At 39.7% G+C, this 22,544-nt stretch overlaps 1 protein-coding gene across 3 annotated transcripts in view; it reads left to right on the top strand.

Annotated features, from left to right (window-relative positions):
* Nucleotides 1–22,544, top strand: part of add3a (adducin 3 (gamma) a) — a 217,506-nt gene that overhangs the window by 138,512 nt on the left and 56,450 nt on the right. For all 3 annotated transcript variants that reach the window (XM_073026856.1, XM_073026857.1, XM_073026855.1), the window contains exons 3-7: nt 7,124–7,262; nt 7,351–7,502; nt 10,276–10,356; nt 17,564–17,713; nt 17,794–17,937. In XM_073026856.1, coding sequence (XP_072882957.1) covers nt 7,124–7,262; nt 7,351–7,502; nt 10,276–10,356; nt 17,564–17,713; nt 17,794–17,937 — 666 coding nt within the window. The remainder of the gene's footprint in view (nt 1–7,123; nt 7,263–7,350; nt 7,503–10,275; nt 10,357–17,563; nt 17,714–17,793; nt 17,938–22,544) is intronic.

Genomic DNA, 22,544 nt, shown 5'->3' with positions numbered 1-22,544 from the left:
TACACTTCAGTAAAATGGTCCAATTTTGCCTTTGCCTCATCTGTTGAATCTGCATCCATGTCTTGTTACATCTAGCCATAACTAGTTGATTGTTTTCTTAACATAGAACATAGACATCTACAGCACGTTACAGGTCCTTTGGACCACAATGTGCCGACCATGTAACCTACTCTAGAAGCTGCCTGGAATTTCCCTACAGCATAGCCCTCTATTTTCTAAGCTCCATGTTACCTATCTAAGAGCCTCTTAAAAGACCCTATTGTATCCATCACCAGCAGTGCATTCCATGCACCCACCACTCTCTATGTGGATAATCTTACCCCTGACATCCCCTCTGTACCTACTTCCAAGCACCTTAAAACTATGCCTCCTCATGTTAGCCATTTCAAGGTAACTTATTTTGCTGTCATCCAGAACCTTGCTGCTAGTATTCTAAATTGTACTGTCCTGTTTGTGTGTAATCCCTATGACAGTTGACTCCTAAATAGTGTTCTCCACCATAATTTTAAATCCTTCCATAGTGTTGACTCTACTTATTCCTGTATTTTTGTACAACTTTCTAAATCTTCATGTTAACTACACTTCTCCATACTAGCCACTCACTCAGCCTCTCTCTGGTGCTCTCTCCCACGTCTAGATTTAGTTGTACCATTGGGTGTGCTTTTGGCTCCCAAGTTACTGATCTTAACTATCATTTGGGTTTTTCAAAATCTCTCTTTGTATCCAAGCTTGTGGTGATACTGTGATGTTCTAATAATATTGCTTGAACTTATCCAGAAAGATATCAAAGGATTAATACCCATTAACCTATACAGTTTTGAGAGCCAATTTTGAGACAAAGCAGCAAGCAAGGGATGGAAGGGGTTTGCAAGAGATATATGCAGAATATTATGAGTGCAAACCATCTTGCAAAGATGTACAGTGGCATGCAAAAGTTTGAGCACCCCTGGTCAAAATTTCTGTTACTGTGAGTAGTTAAGTGAGTAGAAGATGAACTCCAAAAATCATAAAGTTAAAGATGAAACATTCTTTTCAACATTTTAAACAAGATTAGTGTATTATTTTTGTTTCGTACAATTTTGGAGTGGGAAAAAAAGGAAAGGAACACCATGCAAAAGTTTGGGCACCCCCAAGAGATTTGAGCTCTCAGATAACTTTTACCAAGCTCTTAGACCTTAAATAGCTTGTTAGGGCTATGGCTTGTTCACAATCATCATCAGGAAAGGCCAGGTGATGCAAATTTCAAAGCTTTACAAGTACCCTGACTCCTCAAACCTTGTCCCAACAATCAGCAGCCAGGGGCTCCTCTAAGCAGCTGCCTAGCACTCTGAAAATTAAAATAAATAATGCCCACAAAGCAGGAGAAGGCTATAAGAAGATAGCATAGCATTTTCTGGGAGCTGTTTCCTCAGTTCGTAATGTAATTAAGAAATGGCAGTTAACAGGAATAGTGTAGATCAAGTTGAGGTCTGGAAGACCAAGAAAACTTTCCCAGAGAACTGCCTGTAAGATTGCAAGAAAGGCAAATCCAAACCCCCATTTGACTGCAGAAGACTGGAAGAGTCATCAGAAGAAAACCTTTCTTGCGTCCTCACCACAAAATTCAGCATCAGAAGCTTGCAAAGGAACATCTAAACAAGCCTGATGCATTTTGGAAACAAGCCCTGTGGACTGATGAAGTTAAAATAGAACTTCTTGGCCGCAATGAGCAAAGGTATGTTTGGAGAAGAAAGGGTGCATTTTTCATGAAAAGAACACCTCTCCAACTGTTAAGCACATGGGTGGATCGATCATGCTTTGGGCTTGTGTTGTAGCCAGTGGCACGGGGAACATTTCACTGGTAGAGGGAAGAATGAATTCAATTAAATACCAGCAAATTCTGGAAGCAAACATCACACCGTTTGTAAATTTTTAAAAAAGCTGAAAATGAAAAGAGGATGGCTTCTACAACAGGATAATGATCCTAAACACACCTCAAAATCCACAATGGACTACCTCAAGAGGCACAAGCTGAAGGTTTTGCCATGGCCTTCACAGTCCCCCGACCTAAACATCATCGAAAATCTGTGGATAGACCTCAAAAGAGCAGTGCATGCAAGACGGCCCAAGAATCTCACAGAACTAGAAGCCTTTTGCATGGAAAAATGGGTAAAAATCCCTCAAGCAAGAATTGAAAGACTTGAATTGAAAGACAAGCTGTGATACTTGCCAAAGGGGGTGTTACGAAGTACTGAGCATGCAGGAAGCCCAAACTTGCTTCAGGCCCTTTTCCTTTTTTGTTATTTTGAAACTGTAAAAGATGGAAATAAGTAATCTTAAAATATTAAAGAAATGTGTCATCTGTAACTTTATGCCTTTTGGAAATCAGGTCATCTTTTACTTGCTTAGCTATTCACAGTAACAGAAATTTTGACCGAGGTGCCCAAACTTTTGCATACCACTGTATACTGAAGATTTTTTATATTTCGCCTTCTGTTCTTGTTGATTTCAATCTTATTTAATGCATTAATTGGTGAGAAATGGAGTCCATTGTGGTTTTGTGTCCAGTCTCCAGGCTTCTTGGCCTCCAGGCTGAATACTCCACTACAAATCAAAATATTAAAAAAATGGAGGTCTTTGCCTCATTTAAGAATGTATTATTGAGCTGTCAATATACATTATATGTGTTTTTGGTTATATTGGGCTGATATAGATGAACGACTGCCTTGGGCTGATTTGGAATTGAATGCTGTGAAACAGTTTCACTTAACCTCATTTTTAGGAGCTTCTTTACCTGTACAAATGGCCAAAATTACTAATTTAAATTTATATCCTGTGATTATGAATTTGGTTCCAGTTTCGTAACTTTTTTTAATCTTAAAAAATTTAAACTTTTTAGTTTAATTTATCGAAATTATTTATTCAAACCTTCATTAAGTGATCCTACCTTTCTTTTTTGGAGGAATAAAGGGGTTTATTCCTTCATGGATCTGTTCCAAGATGGCCGATGTCTTTTGAGAAATTGGTAACTAAATATTCTCTCTCATATTCACATTTTCTGCAATATCTTCGGATCAGACGCTTCTTACAAAAATACTTTAGTAATTTTTCATATATACAAGATTCTGACCTGTTAGATATTATTTAAAAAATGAATCCTTTAGTGAAGGGTTTTATTGGGAAATTTTATAATTTATTGTTACAACAGCACAATTACCCTTCATTTAAGATTAAGCAAGATTGGGGGAGAGAGAGCTTATAACATGACCCTGATAACAGTAGATTGGTTGCAGATTTTGAAGTTGGTTAACTCTTCTTCGATCTGTGCCAATCACTCTTTAATTCAATTTAAAGTTGTACATTGTTACTATTTGACAAAGGAGAGACTGTCTAAAGTGTTTCCTAATGTTGATAGTATGACAGATGTAAAACCGAGACAGCCACATTGACACATATGTTTTGGTCGTGTTCTGTGCTGAAACATTTTTGGAAGTCTGTTTTCTCTACAATTTCTAAAGTTTTAAAAATTAATTTAGCGCCTAATAAATTGACAGTTTTATTTGGTATAATCCCTCAATATATTCATGGTATTTCTCCATCAGACCAACATGTAATTGCATTTGTTACATTATTGGCCAGAAGGGCTATTTTGTTGAAATGGAAAGATGTTTCTGTTCCTACTTTGATACAGGTGATGTTATGTCTTAGTTTGGAGAAAATCAGAAGTCGAACTTTCGATTCTCGATTTGATTTTGAGAAAAGGTGGGGTTCATTTGCCCGCTACTATCATCTGATTTGTGTTAATTAATATTGTCTCCTTCCGAGTTTTCTTTAAGTGGATTTGAGTTGGCGGATTGATGGTTTTTTTATGGAAGCTTGTATGATGTATAGCTCTGGGTTTGTGCTCCCAATGGGTTTTTTTTTTGTTTACTTTTTTTTCAGTTAGTAGGGGTTCTTTTTTCCTTTCTCTTTCAAAAAAATATTCTTAACACTTTATTTTCTCTTATTATTGATATATTGCTTAGCTTTGTTAATCAGTTATTTGCTCATTTATTTCCTTATTGTATATAATGACATTGACTTAATGTATCTTGTTTTTTGTTAATCTTCAATAATAATTAATAAAAAGATTTTAAAATAAATAAATAACTAATCTTACCAAACTCTCGTCAGAGACTCAATCAACCCAAAAACACATGCGATCAAAATGTAAATCATAGTTGAAAGAAGTTGTTTAATGAACTGTCCGAAGGATGTTGCCATTGGTTGCGCTGTTTGCTAATGTCATCTTCTCTTCTTTAACCACTCCTTAAAATAGGATGACCAAAATTCTATACTGTATTCTAAGTATGTCCTCAGGAATTACTTGTGCAGCTGTAACGTTGTCTGAACTTTTGTACTCAGTGCCCTGACTTGTGAAGGCCAGTATACTAAACACTCTTTTCACGACCATATCTCCCTGTGATGCCACTTTCAACAGACTATGAACTATGAAACTTTGTTTCAGTACATTCCCCAAGTATCTTTGCCATTCACAGTTCAAGTTCTTCTCTGGATTGATTTTACAAAATCTATCCTCTCATACTTAACTGTATTGAACTCCATTTGCCACCCTTCAGCCCACTTCCCAAACTGAGCAAAATCTCCCTGTAGTCTATGATAACCACCTTCACTATCTGCAACTGCTGACTACGTATCATTTGGGGTGGCACGGTAGCATAGTGGTTAGCACAATTCTTTATAGTACTGGCAAACTGGGTTCAATTCCCACTGCTACCTGTAAGGACGTGGTACATTCTCCCTGTGACTGTGTGGGTGCTCAGATTTTTTCCCACAGTCCAAAGATGTACTGGTTGGTAGGTTAATTGATCATTGTAAATTGTCCTGTGATTAGGCTGGGATTATATCAGGACATTGCTGGGCTTAGTCTATGCTTCATCTCAGTAAATACAGACACACGTAAGCCAGGCGTGCTGATCAAGCCTTGTGCATTTACATCCCAATTATTTATAAGTGAGAAATAACAAAGGTCCCAATGCCATACCATTAATCACCAGTCTCCACCCTCTACTTCCAATCTCCTAGCCAATTTTGAATCCACCTAACTAGCTCTGATTGGATTCCATGGTTGTTAACCTTCAAGACCAGTCTTAGTAGCCAGTATCTACTGAGGCAGCTTCATTTAACCTTTTGGTTACCATTTCAAATAGCACAGAGTGATGTTATTTTCCCATGAACTTAACCATCCTGATTCCTAACCAAACTCTCTTATCTAAATGTTAATAAATCCTGTCCCTCAGATTCCATGCAGTAATTTTCCCACTGCTGATGGCAGACTAAACAGCCTGTAGTTTCCTGGGTTGATAGATAGATAGATAGATAGATACTTTATTCATCCCCATGGGGAAATTCAACATTTTTTCCAATGTCCCATACACTTGTTGTAGCAAAAACTCATTACATACAATACTTAACTCAGTAATAATATGATATGCATCTAAATCACTAACTCAAAAAGCATTAATAATAGCTTTAAAAAAAAGTTCTTAAGTCCTGGCAGTTGAATTGTAAAGCCTAATGGCATTGGGGAGTATTGACCTCTTCATCCTGTCTGAGGAGCATTGCATCGACAGTAACCTGTCGCTGAAACTGCTTCTCTGTCTCTGGATGGTGCTATGTAGAGGATGTTCAGGGTTTTCCATAATTGACCGTAGCCTACTCAGCGCCCTTCGCTCAGCTACCGATGTTAAACTCTCCAGTACTTTGCCCACGACAGAGCCCGCCTTCCTTATCAGCTTATTAAGACGTGAGGCGTCCTTCTTCTTAATGCTTCCTCCCCAACACGCCACCACAAAGAAGAGGGCGCTCTCAACAACTGACCTATAGAACATCTTCAGCATCTCACTGCAGACATTGAATGACGCCAACCTTCTAAGGAAGTTATCTTGCTACCCTTAAATAATGGAATGTTAGCCACCTTTCCAGTCTTGGGATCTATAAAGCCTTGTGAGATTTTCCTTAACCTCACCTGCCAGAGCCATCTCTTGTGCTCTCTTTGTGATTTCTATCTTAGAGAAGATGTATATGTTTCCAAATGTGCATATTCTTAAAGCTTTTATAGTCATGGGGTACTTACTTGCCCCCAGCCCCCAATGTGTGCTTCCTCCTTTTTCAATACTCCTCTCTGCCAAGGTTGTCTTAACTTATCAAGTTTACCCTTCACGCTAACAATGATGTGCTTCCTCTGTATTCTTCATATCTTGCTCGAGTCTCCCATATGCCCTTCATGTCTTCCCTTCAAAAAAAAAAGCTGTCCCAATTGACCTGCCTTATTCCTTCAAAATCAGCACTGCTTCAATTTAAAACCTCAACCTGTGGATCTGTCCTATCATTTTACTATCTTAAAACTAATAGAATTATAATCACTAGAGCCAGGGCACTCCCTGACTGCTACCTCAGTTACCTACCTTGCCTCAACCAGCATCTCACCTTCATGAGTAGGTCACTCTAATTAAATGAAAATCTTCTATTAATATAACCCTGTTATTCTTACAACTGACCAATTTTTTTGCACACCTGCCGCTCAAATTCCTGCTGACTTTTGCGGATCTATAATGTAGCTCCACTAGAATGACCCTCCCTTCTTGCTTCTCAGTTGTACCCACATCCCCACACTGGTCGATCCTCCAAGGATGTAATTTCTAAGCAAACTGATAGTCTTCTACCAGTATCAATAAGTCCTTATTCCAGAAGTGAATTTGCTGGTTTCTTTGATTCATAAAATAATTTATCAGCAGTTGATGCTCTATCCTAGTATTGTATAAGTCACTTTGGCAGTCTTCTAGTAAAATGTTGCATACAGAAAATAGCTGATAAAATACGAGGCTGTGTTGATACCAAGACAGTTGCTTTATCTGTCAATCCATTGGTAGCTTTAAATATTTGTATGAGTATTTTCAGAACATGCTTATTTTTTTTAAGAGATTGGGCATGATGCATCTTGCACCAGTTAATTGACATGTAAAGTGTTCAAATTTTGTTTGTAAAATATTAATTATTCATGCTGGCCATTTGTAGTTTAGGATACGTAGCTTGACTTAAGATTCCATATTTAATGTTTTAATACAAACCCATTTGATTCTAGGCATTTAGGGATGAGCTTGAGGTCCTCATTCACGAACAGATGAAAAAGGGTAATAATCCTGCGGGTCTGCTTGCCCTGCAACAAATAGCAGATTTCGTAATGGCAAGTTCTGTTGCAACTTTACCTTCAACACAACTTAGTAAGTGGCTGTAAAGACCTTTTCTACTTAAAATTAGAGAATGCAGAATTGCTGCCTCAAGTTTTGACAAGTTTTACATTTTCTTTAGGCCTAGGAATTGCCACACCCATCAATGATCTTCACGCCATTGAATCTGCTACCTTTTCGAAAGGAGAGAAGTTGATCCGCTGTAAAGTTGCGAGCCTGTATAGAATGGTAGATCTCTTTGGATGGGCACATTTAACCAATAGCTACATAACAGTAAGTATCCATTTTGGGTTTAAGATATTTTTGAATCATATCATGCTACAGTCTGTTACTGAGGTGATGGTAGCAACGTGCCTAGAATATGATAATAGGAATGGGAAAAGTCAAAAAGAGTTTATAATAAAGAAATTGTTCATTGAGTCTTTTAGATTGTTGTGGTATCCAGTGGGATTATTAAATATTAGTATGCGTGTGATCGGAGCTCCATTTCTGGAGTGTTTCTGAAGTTAGTACTCATTACAATCTTGGTTCACAATTACAGATTATCTCTATCACTCGGAGTTTGACCTGGAAAAATGTGAAGTAATGTGCATTTGGTAGGTCAAAATTAAAGAGACAACACACTGTTAAAGGCAAGCCCCTTAATGCTGTTAAGGAGCAGAGGGATCTTGGGGTTCAAGTTTTGAGTTCCTGAAAGTGGCTACACAGATTGATAGGATGGTTAAGAAGGCCTATGACATGTTTGTCTTTATTAGTCGAGGTGTGAGTTCAAAGTTTAGGAAGTTATGTGCAGCATTATGAAACTCTAAGCTGCATCTGGTGTATTGCATACAGTTCTGGCCAGTCCATTATTGGAAGGATGTTAAAGCTTTGGAGAGGCTACAGAAGAGGTTTACCAGGATGCAACTACAAACCCCATTTCCAGAAAAGTTGGGATATTTTCCAAAATGCAATAAAAACAAAAATCTGTGATATGTTAATTCATGTGAACCCTTATTTAACTGACAAAAGTACAAAGAAAAGATTTTCAATAGTTTTACTGACCAACTTAATTGTAATTTGTAAATACACACAAAATTAGAATTTGATGGCTGCAACACACTCAACAAAAGTTGGAACAGAGGCATGCTTACCATTGTGTTACATCACCTTTCCTTTTAATAACACTTTTTAATCGTTTTGGAACTGAGGATACTAATTGTAGTAGATTTGCAATTGGAAATTTTGTCCATTCTTGCTTGATATAAGACTTCAGCTGCTCAACAGTCCGTGGTCTCCGTTGTCTGATTCTCCTCTTCATGATGTGCCATACACTTTCAATAGGAGATAGATCTGGACTGGCAGCAGGCCAGTCAAGCACACACACTCTTGTGTCTACAAAGCCACGCTGTTGTAGCCCGTGTAGAATGTGGTCTGACATTGTCCTGCTGAAATAAGTATGGATGTCCCGGGAAGAGATGTCGCCTTGATGGCAACATATGTCTCTCTAAAATCCTAATATATGCCTCAGAGTCAATGGTACCTTCACATACATGCAACTCACCCATGCCGTGGGCACTGATGCACCCCCATACCATCATAGATGCTGGCTTTTTCACCTTTTCGCTGATAACAATCAGGATGGCCGTTTCCATCTTTGGCACGGAGAACTCGACGCCCGTTTTTTTTAGAAAACTAGCTGAAATGTGGACTCATCTGAGCACAGCACACAGTCCACAGTCTTTCGGTCCATCTGTGATGAACTCGGGCCCAGAGAACTCGCCGGCGTTTCTACGTAGAGTTGATGTATGGCTTCCTCCTTGCGTAATACATTTTCAAGTTGCATTTCTGGATGCAGCGACAGACTGTGTTAAGTGACAATGGTTTTCCGAAGTACTCCCAAGCCCAGGTGGCTATAATTGTCACAGTAGCATGATGGTTTCTTAGGCAGTGCTGCCTGAGGGCTCGAAGATCACGCGCATTCAACAGTGGTTTCCAACCTTGCCCTTTATGCACTGAGATGTCTCTGAATTCTCTACAATCTTGCGTTCGGAAATGTTCCTTTTGAAATGACTAATAACAATTCTCTCACGAATCTTGGCACAAAGGGGTGAGCCACGACCCATCCTTGCTTGCAAAGACTGAGCCTTTGATGGACACTACTTTTATACCCAGTCATAATACCTCACCTGCTACCAATTAGCCTGCTTAATGTAGAGTCTTCCAAACCGGTGTTACTTGAATATTCTGTGCACTTTTCAATCTTATTTTAACTCTGTCCCAACTTTTGTTGAGTGTGTTGCAGCCATCAAATTCTAAATTTGTGTATATTTACAAAATACAATTAAGTTGGTGAGTAAAACTATTGAAAATCTTTTCTTTGTACTTTTGTCAGTTAAATAAGGGTTCACGTGACTTAACATATCACAGATTTTTGTTGCATTTTGGAAAATATCCCAACTTTACTGGAAATGGGGCTTGTAGATTAGAGAGATGGGGCTAATATGAGAGGCTGGACAGACTTGGGTTATTTACTCTGGAGCAGCGGAGACTGAGGAGAGATCTAGTCCAGGGGTTCCTAACCCTTTTTATGTCATGGACCTATACCATGAAGCAAAGTGTCTGGACCCCAGGTTGAAAACCCTTGTAATAGAGGTTTATAAGAGTTTGAGAGGCATAGATAGATAGGCAGTATCTTTTTCCCATTGTTGAAATATCTAATACCAGAGACCATGTATTTAAGGTGAGGGAGGGCTAATTTCAAAGGAGATGTGAGGGATAGTTTTTTTAAAGAGTGGTGGATGTAGAGGCAGAGACATTAGGGACTTTTAAAGGCGTTCAGATAGCTACATGAATGTGAAGAAAATGGAAGGATATGTACTTGGTGTAGGCAGATGAAATCAGTTTAGTTCACTAGTTAATTAATAATTTAATTGGTTCAGTAGAACTTTATGGACTGAAGGACTTGTTCTTGTGCTGTACTGGTTTATGTACTAAATAATTATGTGATTAGATTCTAAAATAATTATTGACAGATTCAAGGCTTAAATGACTTCTCACTTTTCAGGTCAGAGTAAACAAAGAACAGGAACATTTCCTCATTATTCCCAAGGGCCTTTCTTATTCCGAGGCCACAGCTTCAAATCTTGTAAGTTTGCAAGCATTATTTGTTTACCTGTATCTATTTCCTTGATAAATCTAAGAGCTACTATCTCTTCGAGATAAACATGAGCCTTATCAGCCCTTGTGCAATGGATCTCGTAGAAACCTCTTCAAAGATGAAGAGTATCCAGGTATTCATGCCAATGTGTACTCCTTACTTAAATGGCCAGCTAATCCTGTTTTAGCAGACACTGCTGAACTTTGAGAGTGCAAATTAGATGTCACATTCGCAACATTCCTTAAGGAGTTCTGTAAGGATTTTCTATATTATGATGTTTTGTTTTGAAACTAATGGCTTTTTTGAAGAATCTAAAAATATAGAACTAATCAAATATGTACTGTCCTGGAAATAAAAAAAAGTTCTTTAATTTGTTCAAATGTTAACGAACTGAAACATTTTATAATTAAACAATTTCAGTGCATTTTTCCTCACACAGCAACTTGATAAAACAATCAGTGTTTTCAGTGTGAGCTAGAAAAAGGGGAAAATGCAGTACTTTTGGTTAAAATCCTTAACAAAAAAAATTCGTTCTATGCACATGTAAAATCAATATTTATATCTGCTGCTGAGGAGAGGGAGACAACAGAGCACTTGCAATGCAGTTGGAGAATTTACACCTGCTGCAGTTATTAAGTAATTCTTTATTAAGTTAATCAACCACATTTCAATGTAACTGGCACTACTCTGGCATATCATACTGCAGATCTGGTTAATATTCCATAATATTGATGTAGTTCAACCTTCAAAGTAAATTTATTTTCAAAATACGTGTCACAATATACATCCCTAGGACTAGTTTTCTTGCGGACAATCACGTTGGATACAAAAAAAAACGCCATAGAATCAGGGAAAAACCACACACAAGGCGGAATACTTGTGCAAAAGATAACAAACTGTACAAATACAAAAAATATAATAATAATAATAATAAACAATAAGTAGCAAGAAAATGAGATGAAGAATCCATAGGTGGTGGGAAAAGTTCAGTTGGAGTGAGTGAAGTTTACCCCCTCCCCCCACCGGTTCAGGAGTCTGATGGTTGAGGGTATTAACTGTTCCTGAACATAGTGATGTGGGTCCTGAATCTCTTCTGCCTCCTTCCCAGTGGCAAAAGTGAGAAAGTAGCATGGCCTGGACACTGGGGGTCTTTGATGGATGCTGCTTTCGTGCGACACAGTTCCTTGTAGATGTGCTCAGTGGCTGAGTGCTTTACCAGTGATGCACTGGGCTGTATGCACTGCTTTCTGTAGGCTTTTCCGTTTAAGGGCATTGATGTTTCCATCCCTTTGTAAGGAATCCTTAAGTTCATTAGGCAGAACTCACCCAGACTGTTAAGGGTCAAGTTGCCATTTGTTTGCTGGAGAATAGAGGCTGATTTATACTTGTGCGTATGGGTTACGCCGTAGCAAGCATGCGTTGGTGTGTGTCCAAAAAGCTAGTTGGTGGTGGGGTTTCTATGCCACTGTGTTGAGTTTCTCCGTGAGAGACATGGACGAGGAAATGCATTTCAAACATTTTCGCATGTCGGCATTTGACGATTTGACAATTTGGTTCATCTATTTTGCATCGGTGTACAGACATGGCGGAGAAGAAGCAACCGGAAATGCGTAGGAGGAAATGTGATGCTATCAAGCAGACCAGTCACAGTTGCTGTGGTCTGCGTTGCCGCAACGCGTGTGTTACTTTTTTGGGGAGGTGCACGTCACCCTACGGCGTAAGGTACGCGGTACCTACGGCATACATGCGACGCAGAAGTATAAATCAGCCTTAAAGTGTACGTTAGAAGTAATTGCACTCATGTTGATTTTTGTCAATACTCCTACACCTTCCCATTCCAATTTCATGCACTGATACAACCTATCAGTATACTCTCCACTTCTATTGGATGACATTTGAACCTTCACAACCTTCTAAGTAAGTAGAGGCACTGCTGTGCTTTCTTTGTAATGGCACTTGTGTGCTGGACTCAGAACAGATCCTCTGAAACAATGCTGAGGAATTTAAAGTTGCTCACCTTCACCTGAGGGCTGGCTCATGGAACTCGGGTTTCCTCCTGGAGTCAATAATCAGCCCCTTGAACCTGCTGACATTGAGTGACAGGTTGTTATGGCACAATCCAGCCAGATTTTCAATCACCCTCCTACGCATGTATATGCAGTTTTGTCACCACCTTTGATTCAGCTAATGACAGTGGTGTTGCCAGCAAACTTAAATATGACTGTGAGACTAAGCACAGCTTCAGTGCCATAAGTGTAAAACAAGTAGAGTACACAGCCTTGTGGTGCACCTGTACTGATGTAGGTTGTGGAGGTTGCCAATCTGAACTGACTGGGATCTGCAAATGAAGTAATTGAGGATCTAATTGCACAAGGAGATATTGGATGTAGAGCTGTAGTCAATGAAGAGCAAGCTGGTGTATGCATCTTCACAGTCAAGGTGTTCCAGGGTTAAATGAAGAACTAATAAAAAGGCATTTGCTGACCTGTTGTGACGGTAGGCAAACTGGAACAGATCCAAGTTGCACTTCAGGCAGGAGTTGATAAGTTTCATCAACTTCTCAAAACATCTCATCCCAGTGGATGTGACTGCTACTTAATCAATTGAGGCAGGTTACCATATTCTTCTTTGCTTGAAGTGGTTGTGTGCCTTCAACTGCTGAAGTGAATGGTTAAAGATGTCAGTGAGCATTCCAGCCAGTTGATAGCACAGATCTTCAGTACTTGGCTGGGTCCCCAGTGTGGCCAGATGCTTTCCATAGGTTCACCCTCCTAAAAGATTCTCTCACGTCAGCCTCAGAGTCTGACTTGGTTGTCAGAGGCTGTGGGAGTCTGTGATAGTGCCTCCATATTTTGTCGGTCAAAGCGAAAATGAAAGGCAAAATGACAGACAAACATTATTGATCCCGAGGGAAACTGGATTTCATTACAGCCGCACCAACCAAGAATAGTGTAGAAATATAGCAATATAAAACCATAAATAAATAATAATAAGTTAATCATGCCAAGTGGAAATAAGTCCAGGACCAGCCTATTGGCTCAGGGTGTCTGACACTCCGAGGGAGGAGTTGTAAAGTTTGATGGCCACAGGCAGGAATGACTTCCGATGACGCTCAGTGTTACATCTCGGTGGAATGAGTCTCTGGCTGAATGTACTCCTGTGCCGAACCAGTACATTATGGAGTGGATGGGAGTCATTGTCCAAGATGGCATGTAACTTGGACAGCATCCTCTTTTCAGACACCACCGTCAGAGAGTCCAGTTCCACCCCCACAACATCACTGGCCTTACAAATGAGTTTGTTGATTCTGTTGGTGTTTGCTACCCTCAGCCTGCTGCCCCAGCACACAACAGCAAACATGATAGCACTGGCCACTACAGCCTCATAGAACATCCTCAGCATCGTCCGGCAGATGTTAAAGGATCTCCGTCTTCTCAGGAAATAGAGACGGCTCTGTCACGTACCCCGTGACTGGATTACCAAACCAGCAGAAATGGAATGATACGTTGGAGTCTGGTATCACTGTTACTAAAAGTGTTTATTAGTAAACTAAGTAATACAGTATCAAAAATGCAAATATACATATATAAAAAAAATAAAAACACAAAATGCTGGCAGAACTCAGCAGGCCAGACAGCATCTATGGGAGGAGGTAGTGACGACGTTTCCAATATACATCCAATATGCATATAAAACAGGTTAGCAATGATATATACAGGACTGTAGAAATAAGAATCAAAACCAAGCTCTATCAAAGTCTAGGGGTAAATGAATAGTCTTAAGATAATGCAGAGTTCAGTTCAGTTTGGGTCGAGGTAGTTGCTGTTGTAATGTTGGGGGGAGAGAGAGAGACCGAGCGAGAGATGAGTAGCTGCGAGGCAAACCTTCCGTTGTCTTCCTGTTCCGTTGTACTGTTGTGGTCACTGATTATGACCCCTCTGTTCCAGACCAGTCCGTTCTTCAGTGATGAGCTTGTCACCCAGGCGAGGGTGGACACACACACAAGCCCCCACTGGCCTGCCTTCACACACTGTGAGCCTCTGACCGATTCCCCCGAATTGATCCTCCAAGCCCCCCACCTTCCTGTGGGTGCACAACACTCTAACCCTTCTTGTAGACAGCCTCAGTGTTCTTTGACCAGTCTAGTTTATTGTCAATTCGTATCCCCAGGTATTTGTAATCCTCCACCATGTCCACACTGACCCCTTGGATGGAAATAGGGGTCACCGGTGCCTTAGCCTTCCTCAGGTCCACCACCAGCTCCTTAGTCTTTTTCACATTAAGCTGCAGATGATTCTGCTCACACCATGTGACAAAGTTCCCCACCGTAACCCTGTACTCAGCCTCGTCTCCCTTGCTGATGCATCCAACTGTGGCAGAGTCATCAGAAAACTTCTGAAGATGGCAAGACTGTGCAGTAGTTGATGTCCAAGGTGTAAATGGTGAAGAGAAAGGGAGACAGGACAGTCCTCTGTGGAGCCCCAGTGCTGCTGACCACTCTGTCTGACACACAGTGTTGCAAGCGCACATACTGTGGTCTACCAGTCAGGTAATCAATAATCCATGACACCAGGGAAGCATCCACCTGTATCACTGTCAGCTTCTCACCCAGCAGAGGAGGGTGGATGGTGTTGGAGCTCCTCTAGTAAACAGATCCTTGTTGCTTGGTTTTACTTTATAGGAGATAATAGCATTATAGCCCTGACAAAGCTGTTGAGCATCATTCCGTTTTTTCACTTTGGTCCAGAAGTGCCACTTTGCATGCAAGATGGCTTTTTGGAGGTTGTACCTGGATCTTTTGTACCTGACTGCCACTGATCTGTCCTCAGCAGTTCATGGATGTGAGTGAGTGAGTGTGGTTCATTTAGGGCTTCTGGTTAGGAAAGACTCTAAATTATTTTGTGGGGTTACACTTGCCCATGATTGACTTTATCAAGTCTCTGACAACCATGGCATATTTGTTCAGATCCCCTGAGTCCTTGAAAGTAGTCCAGCCCAAGTTCAAAGTAAATTTTAACAAGAATGCATATACGTCACCACATAAAACCCTGAGATTCTTTTTCCTGTGGACATACTCAGCAAATCTATAGAGTACTACCTATAGCCAGTATCAATGAAAGGTCAAGTAGAGCATAGAAGATGACAAGCTGTTCAAATGCGAATCAAAATAAATGCAATAAATACCAAAAGCATGAAATAACAAGATAGAGAGTCCTTAAAGTGAGATCATTGGTTGTAGGAATAAAAGGAGTGTAATAAATAAATAAAAGGAGTGTAGTTATTCTCTTGTTCAAGAATCTGATGGTTAAGGGGCAGTAATGGAACTTGAACCTGGAGGTGTGAGTCCTGGGCTTACTTGTACCTTCTACCTGATGGTAACAGCAAAGAAAGAGCATGGCCTGGGTGGTGAGGGTCTTTGAAGATGGATGCTGCTTTCCTATGACAGCGTTTCATGTAGATGTGCTCAATAGTTGGGCAGACTTTACCTCTGATGTACTAGACCGAATCCACTACTTTTTTGTAGGAATTTCCTTTCAAAGACATTGGTGTTCCCATACCAGCCAGTCAATACACTTTCCACTTCACATCTATAGAAGTTTATCAAAGTTTTTGATGCCATGCTGAATCTCTGTAGACTCTTAATGAAGTAGATGTGCTGTTGTGCTTCCTTCGCAATTAGTTATATGATGGGTCCAGGTCAAGTCCTTTGAAATAGAGACTCCCAGGAATTAAAAGTTACTGACATTCTCCACTTCCGATCCTCCAATGAGGATTGCCTAATGGTTTCCCTCTCCTAAAGTCTATAATCAATTCCTTGGTCTTGCTGACATTGAGTGAGAGATTGTTGTTATGACACTACACAGCCAAATTTTCGATCTCCCTCCTGCATGGTGATTCATCGCCACCTTTGATTCAGCCAACATCCAATTGGAATATGATGTTGGAGCTGTATTTGGCCACACAATTATAGATCTAAAGGAGTAGAGCAGGGGGGCTAAGCACACAGCCATGTGGTACACCTGTGCTGATGGAGATCTGGGATCCAATTGCACAAAAAGGTATTGAGGCCCAGGTCTTGGATTTGTGTACTTCATCCGGATTGGATGCTTTCCTTGGATTCTCACTCTTGAAGGCAGCCCGCACATCATCTTCAGATACTGAGACCAAAGGATCATCAGGAGATGTGGGCGTGTGTGATTTTCCTCCAAGTTCTGACATTCAAAGCGAACACGGAAGGCATTGAGCTCATATGGAAGCAAAGGTCTGCCGTCCCCCATGTCACTAGATTTAACTTTTGAGGTTATACCTTTCAAACCCTGCCACAACTGTTGAGTATTCAGAATCTCCTCTTTGCCTGTGAGATGGCTTTCTGGAGATCATACCACTTGTAGCATTCTTGATCTCTAGACTTGAATGCCTCTGATCTGGCTGTCAGTTAATTTTGGATTTCATGGTTCATTCAGGACTTCTGATTGGGGGAAACCCTGAATGATTTAGCAGGGACACACTCATTTGCAGCTGTTCTAATTAAGTCTGTTACAACCGTGGTGTAGTCATTCAGTTCCTCAGAGTGCTTGAGCACGGCCCAGTCCACTGAATCCTGTAACTAGGATGTGCTCTCTTCTCACTGCTGCCATCAGGAAGCAGGTACAGGAGCCTTAGGATTCACACCACCAGGTTCAGTAACAGTAATTACCTCTCAACCATCAGGTTCTTGAACCAATGGGGATAAATTCACTCATTGAAATATTCCCACAGGATATGCACTCACTATCAAGGACTCTTCATCCTGTATTCTCATTTTTTATTTATTATTATTTCTCTTTGTATTTGCAGTTTGTTATCTTTTGCACATTAGTTAAAAACCCAAGTTGATGTGGTCTTTTATTGATTTTGTTTATTGATTTTATTGATATGGCTGTTATTCTATGTACTGTGTATGCCTGCAAGAAAATGAATCTCAGGGTTGTACATGGTGACATATGTGTACTTTGATAATTTACTTTGAACTTTTTATTTTTAATTTTGTGGAGATGCTGTTCAAAAGTTTGGAGGAAAAAAAACTGCTTAACTATTCTAAAAGATGTAGCTTGTTTGCAGCACCTAGCACAAGAAGCCAGTCTTTGATCTTAATTTTATATGGCCAGGATCGTAAATATTAACCTCAACATAATTTTCCATCACATGAAAATAGGTGAAAGTTAATATACTGGGTGAAGTAGTGGACCAGGGGAGTACAAATCTGCAAATCAACCAAGCATCATTCAGTCCACATGCAGCCATCTATGCAACACGCCCTGATATCAGATGTGTGATCCATCTACACACACCAGCCACCGCTGCTGTAAGTATTTCAGTTTTCTTGTAAACCTTGTAGTTTTTTCAAATGTTGATGAAATTTACTTCATTTTTATTAAATCACAGGTCTCAACCATGAAATGTGGTATCTTGCCAATATCCCAAGAAGCCTTGATTGTTGGTGATGTTGCATATTACGACTATCATGGTTCACTTGATGAACAGTGTGACCGAATTCAGCTGCAGAAATGTTTAGGTACTGCTTGTAAGGTAAGGTTGCAGTCCCTCTTATAAGTGCTCAAAAGATCCAAGCAATGAATCATTCTGGCTTTTATGTTATATGTATATGTTGCTTTGGCCTCCCTTCTATTATTCCATATTCTTTCCATCTCACACTTATTGAATAACATTAATGTGGTAATAACTGAGAAGATTCCAGATTCATTCCTTGAACTCTTCTAAACATGGTCTTAATTGCCAGAAGCAATTATCATTGGAATTTGTCATGAAATTTGTTGTTTTGTGGTAGCAGTACAGTGTAATACATAAAATACACAGTGGATTCCAGTTAATTGGGCTGTTGGTTCATCAGGGAGGCTGCTTATCTGGAACAACACTTTTTAAAAAAAAAAACACAAAAACTAATCAAGAAAATTGCTGGGATTCCCTTCAACACACAAAATGTTGGACGAACTCAGCAAGCCAGGCATCACCTACAGAAAAGAGTAAACGGTCAACGTTTCGGTCCAAGACCTGATGAAGGGTCTCAGCCCAAAATGTCGACTGTTTACTCTTTTCCATAGATGCTGCCTGGCCTGCGGAGTTCCTCCAGCATTTTGTGTGTGTTGCTTGGATTTCCAGCATCTGCAGATTTTCTCACCTGAAGGATTCTCTTCATTTTTTGGGATACTAGCTACTTAATTAGGGCAGGGAACTGTTACCGATGAGTTTCTAGATAGCATCAGACTCGTGCACTGTGTGGCTGTTACACACAACACTGTTTGGAGCAAACTGTTTTTAACTAGCATCAGTTAAGTGTGTGTTCAAAAAGCAGTGGTTTTTCTCACTGCTTGCATTTAATAAGCACAAAGTCAATTCAGAACTGTTTTGCTCTGAGGTTTCAAGCACTCAGGCTTTGACATGCCAGAAATGTCTGGGAATGAAAATGAAATTATTTCACTACTTCTAACAGATTAGAAACTATGAAGAATTTAAAGATGTTGACAATCACCTTGAATATTAAAATGAGAATGAAGATTTGGAGAATACAATCATCAGCATTGTATGAAGGCAATCCATTATCTGCACTAGGTTTCTGTGCAGATTTTGTTCATTTACGGTAAAAAAAAAGTGGATGAATTCCTCCGTTGAGTATTAGGAACTACATAATATTTTTATAGTACTGCAAAAGTATTGGTAGTGTTCTGATTTGTTCTGTATTACATTCAAATACATAATTTGTTACTCAGTCTTTTTCAATTATTTCTTTGAAACTTTGGTTAATTGGGCCAAAGTGTTCCATCACAGTGTATCGCAATTCACCGGAATCCACTGTACTATAAAGTACAATAAGTATATATAGTGGCGCTCCAGGGGAGTGGGGGGGGCATGCACTAGCCTGTTAATGACCAGTGGTATTTATTGTTCTTGTGTTAAAATGCTTTCATGGGATTATGGTGGGATGTTCAAGTTCGTGTATTGTTACATTTTAGCTTGGGTTATACAGTCATTTGCATGTGTGTTTGTAGTCACTGACTGTAACCGGAGTGTGTAATAATCACCTCCCCGTCTATATGCAACTGAATGGGTCCTCTCCCATTAGTGTTCGAACTGTTTTTGTGCTTGTCACAGTAAAAATGGCTGTTGAGCTAAACGAGCTTTCTCGTCTGTCACCATGAAACAAATGCACATCACAGTAATTATGTACATACATACATAGTGAGGTAGTGTTATTGTTTATTCAGAAATCTGATGGCAGAGGGGAACAAGTTATTCCTAAAATGTTGAGTATGTTTGTGAGCTCTTGTAGTAACTCTCTGATTGTAGTAATGAGAAGAGGGCAATTGTGATAACAGAGGCACAACTTTTGGAATTATCTTTCAAACTATGGTGCAGAAAATTTTGTTATTTGAAACTGTTCAGTTTTGGTACTGAATAGCATGGGGCCCAGTTGACCCTTTTGAACTATACTTCACTGTGAGATTGTGTTGAATTATCTTGTAGACTTGTACTGAACAGATATAATTTAAGAATTCAAGGAATGCTGTCAATATAGAACTGTTTCCTTATGTGTTCCTTTTGAGAAAATGTTTTGCGTGTGCAAGATATAGCACAACTTGTGAAATATGTTCAGTGATGTTATTTCATGAACAAAGTGAAATATATAACTGCATGGACTATGGTTTTCAAGACAGACACACTGGATCTTTATAATGTTACAACACCTTCTGATGTGGGAGATCATTTTTGTCATCTTGGAATGTGATAATTTGTAAAGAACATTCTGTTAATATTGATTAATCTTAGAAAACTCAGCTATCACTTTATAGAAATAACCCAGTCACAAATCATTTTATCATTTTTTCAGTTCCCTATGATGTAAAATAAATTGGAAAATGCATTTAAATTCCCAATAGGTTTTTAATGTATTATTAAATTGGCTTCAGTTTTGTGCCTCGTAATTTAATATAGGCATGGATGATGGGCAGCTGGAGAGCAGCTCCATTTATTAGTGTGTACACTTAAGTATTGTCTCTCCAGTTTCATTAAAATTAAAAGACCAGGCCTTCAAGCAGCTGAATGATACTGATAACAAGACATCTGGTTTGCGATGCCTTGTTTTTTACCCCTGGCAGAAAGGGTGTTACTTCTATTTCCAAACATTGGATTGTCGTAAAATAATCAAGGGGCCCTGTTGCTGATTTGGAAAAATTTTAGGGCAGGGTGTTTGTTGAAGTGACTTAATTTTTTAAGATTAAAATGGCTATTATCACACTGCAAGTGGGGCCTATCATATGCTTCATCTACATGGAGAAATACATTTGTCTGTACACAAGGTTTATTTTTGAATGCAGAAGTATTTTATAATTTACAAAAATGTTACCGCAGACACAGATGTGAGCCTAGAGTCATACAGTATGGTCCAGTATCTTGTGCATGCAAATCCTTTGTCATAGGAGAATTGCAGAACATTTGATAAGTTGCTGAGAAATGTAGCACATGTCACCTGAATATTCTGGTCTTAAGGTATGGTTGATGTCAGTATGGGCATCAGTAAATTGGAGAAGAACAAAAGACAGAATAGTTTTTTATTTTGATGTGCATGCGATTTACATTGAAATGTGTTATTTGTAGCAAATCAAATCAGCGAGGATTGTTCTGGGCACCCCACAAGTGTCACACACTTCTGGTGCCATCATACCATGCCCACAACTCACTAGCCTTAACCGTATGACTTGGAATCTGAGAGGAAACTGTATCATATGGAGGAAATCCTCGTAGTCACAAGAAGAACGTACAAACTCCTTACGGACAGCAGCAGGAACTGAACCCTGATCTTGCTGCTGGCACTGTAAAGCAATGCACTAACCACTACGCTGCTGTGCTGCCCTCATGGCTACCAATACATCACAAGATTGTAAACCTGAATTCAGGAGGAGATTTGGCAACTAAGTTGACTTGGAGGATCAGTTATACAGGAAACTGAAGTTTCTCTGAATGGAGGCAAGTATCTATTGTATTCCACTGTTGCTTAATATTGGGATGATGCATTATGTGAATGATACCTGTGCAGAGGTGCATCTGTTTGAATTACCCGAAGAAATCGGTAGTAGCGAACAGTGTATTTGCAATGACAATAGGATTAACTTCGGCACAATACTACTGTGCTGCGCCAATGACTTTTGGGACCGCCTTGTAAAGGAAGCCATTGAAATAAAACTAGAGGATAAGAATTTTTAACAAAAATAGAGGTCTCGCTGTAAGGAAGAACTAGAATTAAATTGTAAAGGAGGTGTGAGAGCGGAAACCTGATTGAATGAGTATTAACCAATCGAGGCAAGAAATACAGGGGTGTTAAATACCACTAAACTAGACTTGCCCAGGCATCATCCCTGAAGATGATGGGAGAGTTTGTCATCAAAACATCAGTTGTAATCAATACCTGTACCCAGCTGGAAGCCCAAGAAGGGTTTATTCGTCATACACACCAAGAAAGCACTAGAACCTTTATCAGCTAAGGAAACTTATTAAATATCTGGCTTTACAAACTGAAGTTCTGAACCCAAAACTAAGGAAGTTGCATTAAATCCTTGCCAGTTGGAATATTGTGTGGCAGCGATCATCTCTAATGAGATAATCTAACCATATGTCCTTGAATTTTAATGACAATGGCCTCACTGAGTCTCCTACTGTCAGCATACCGGGTGGTGAGGATCATCATCAACCAGAAACTGAACTGGACTTGCTATTTGAACTGCAATGGGTACAGGGGCATATCAGAAGCTGAATATTTTGTGGGAGGTGACTCCATTCCTGACACAATACACAAGTCTTTTAACAACAGACAGGTCAAGAACATGATGGAATACTCTCCACTTGCCTGGGTGAGTATGGATTCCATGATGAGATTTAATGCTATCCAGGACAAGATAACCAGCTTGATTGATGGTCCATGCATCCATTCATCTCCTTCATTGCTAACACAGTCTACAAAATGTGCAGAAACTCAGGTTGTTCAAACAGGACCACAACATTCATCCGGGGCAAAGATAGCAGGGCATGGAAGCATCACCATCTGCAGGTTCTTCTAAACCATCCTCATTTGCAAATATACTGCTAGTTTATCACTTTGTCTAAATCCTGGAACTCCTTGTCCA

Source organism: Hemitrygon akajei, chromosome 23 (assembly GCF_048418815.1).
Source record: "Hemitrygon akajei chromosome 23, sHemAka1.3, whole genome shotgun sequence".
Classification (NCBI taxonomy): Eukaryota; Metazoa; Chordata; class Chondrichthyes; order Myliobatiformes; family Dasyatidae; genus Hemitrygon; species Hemitrygon akajei.
The sequence above is the reverse complement of the archived record's forward strand: the minus strand, read 5'-3'. Positions and strand labels throughout refer to the sequence as shown.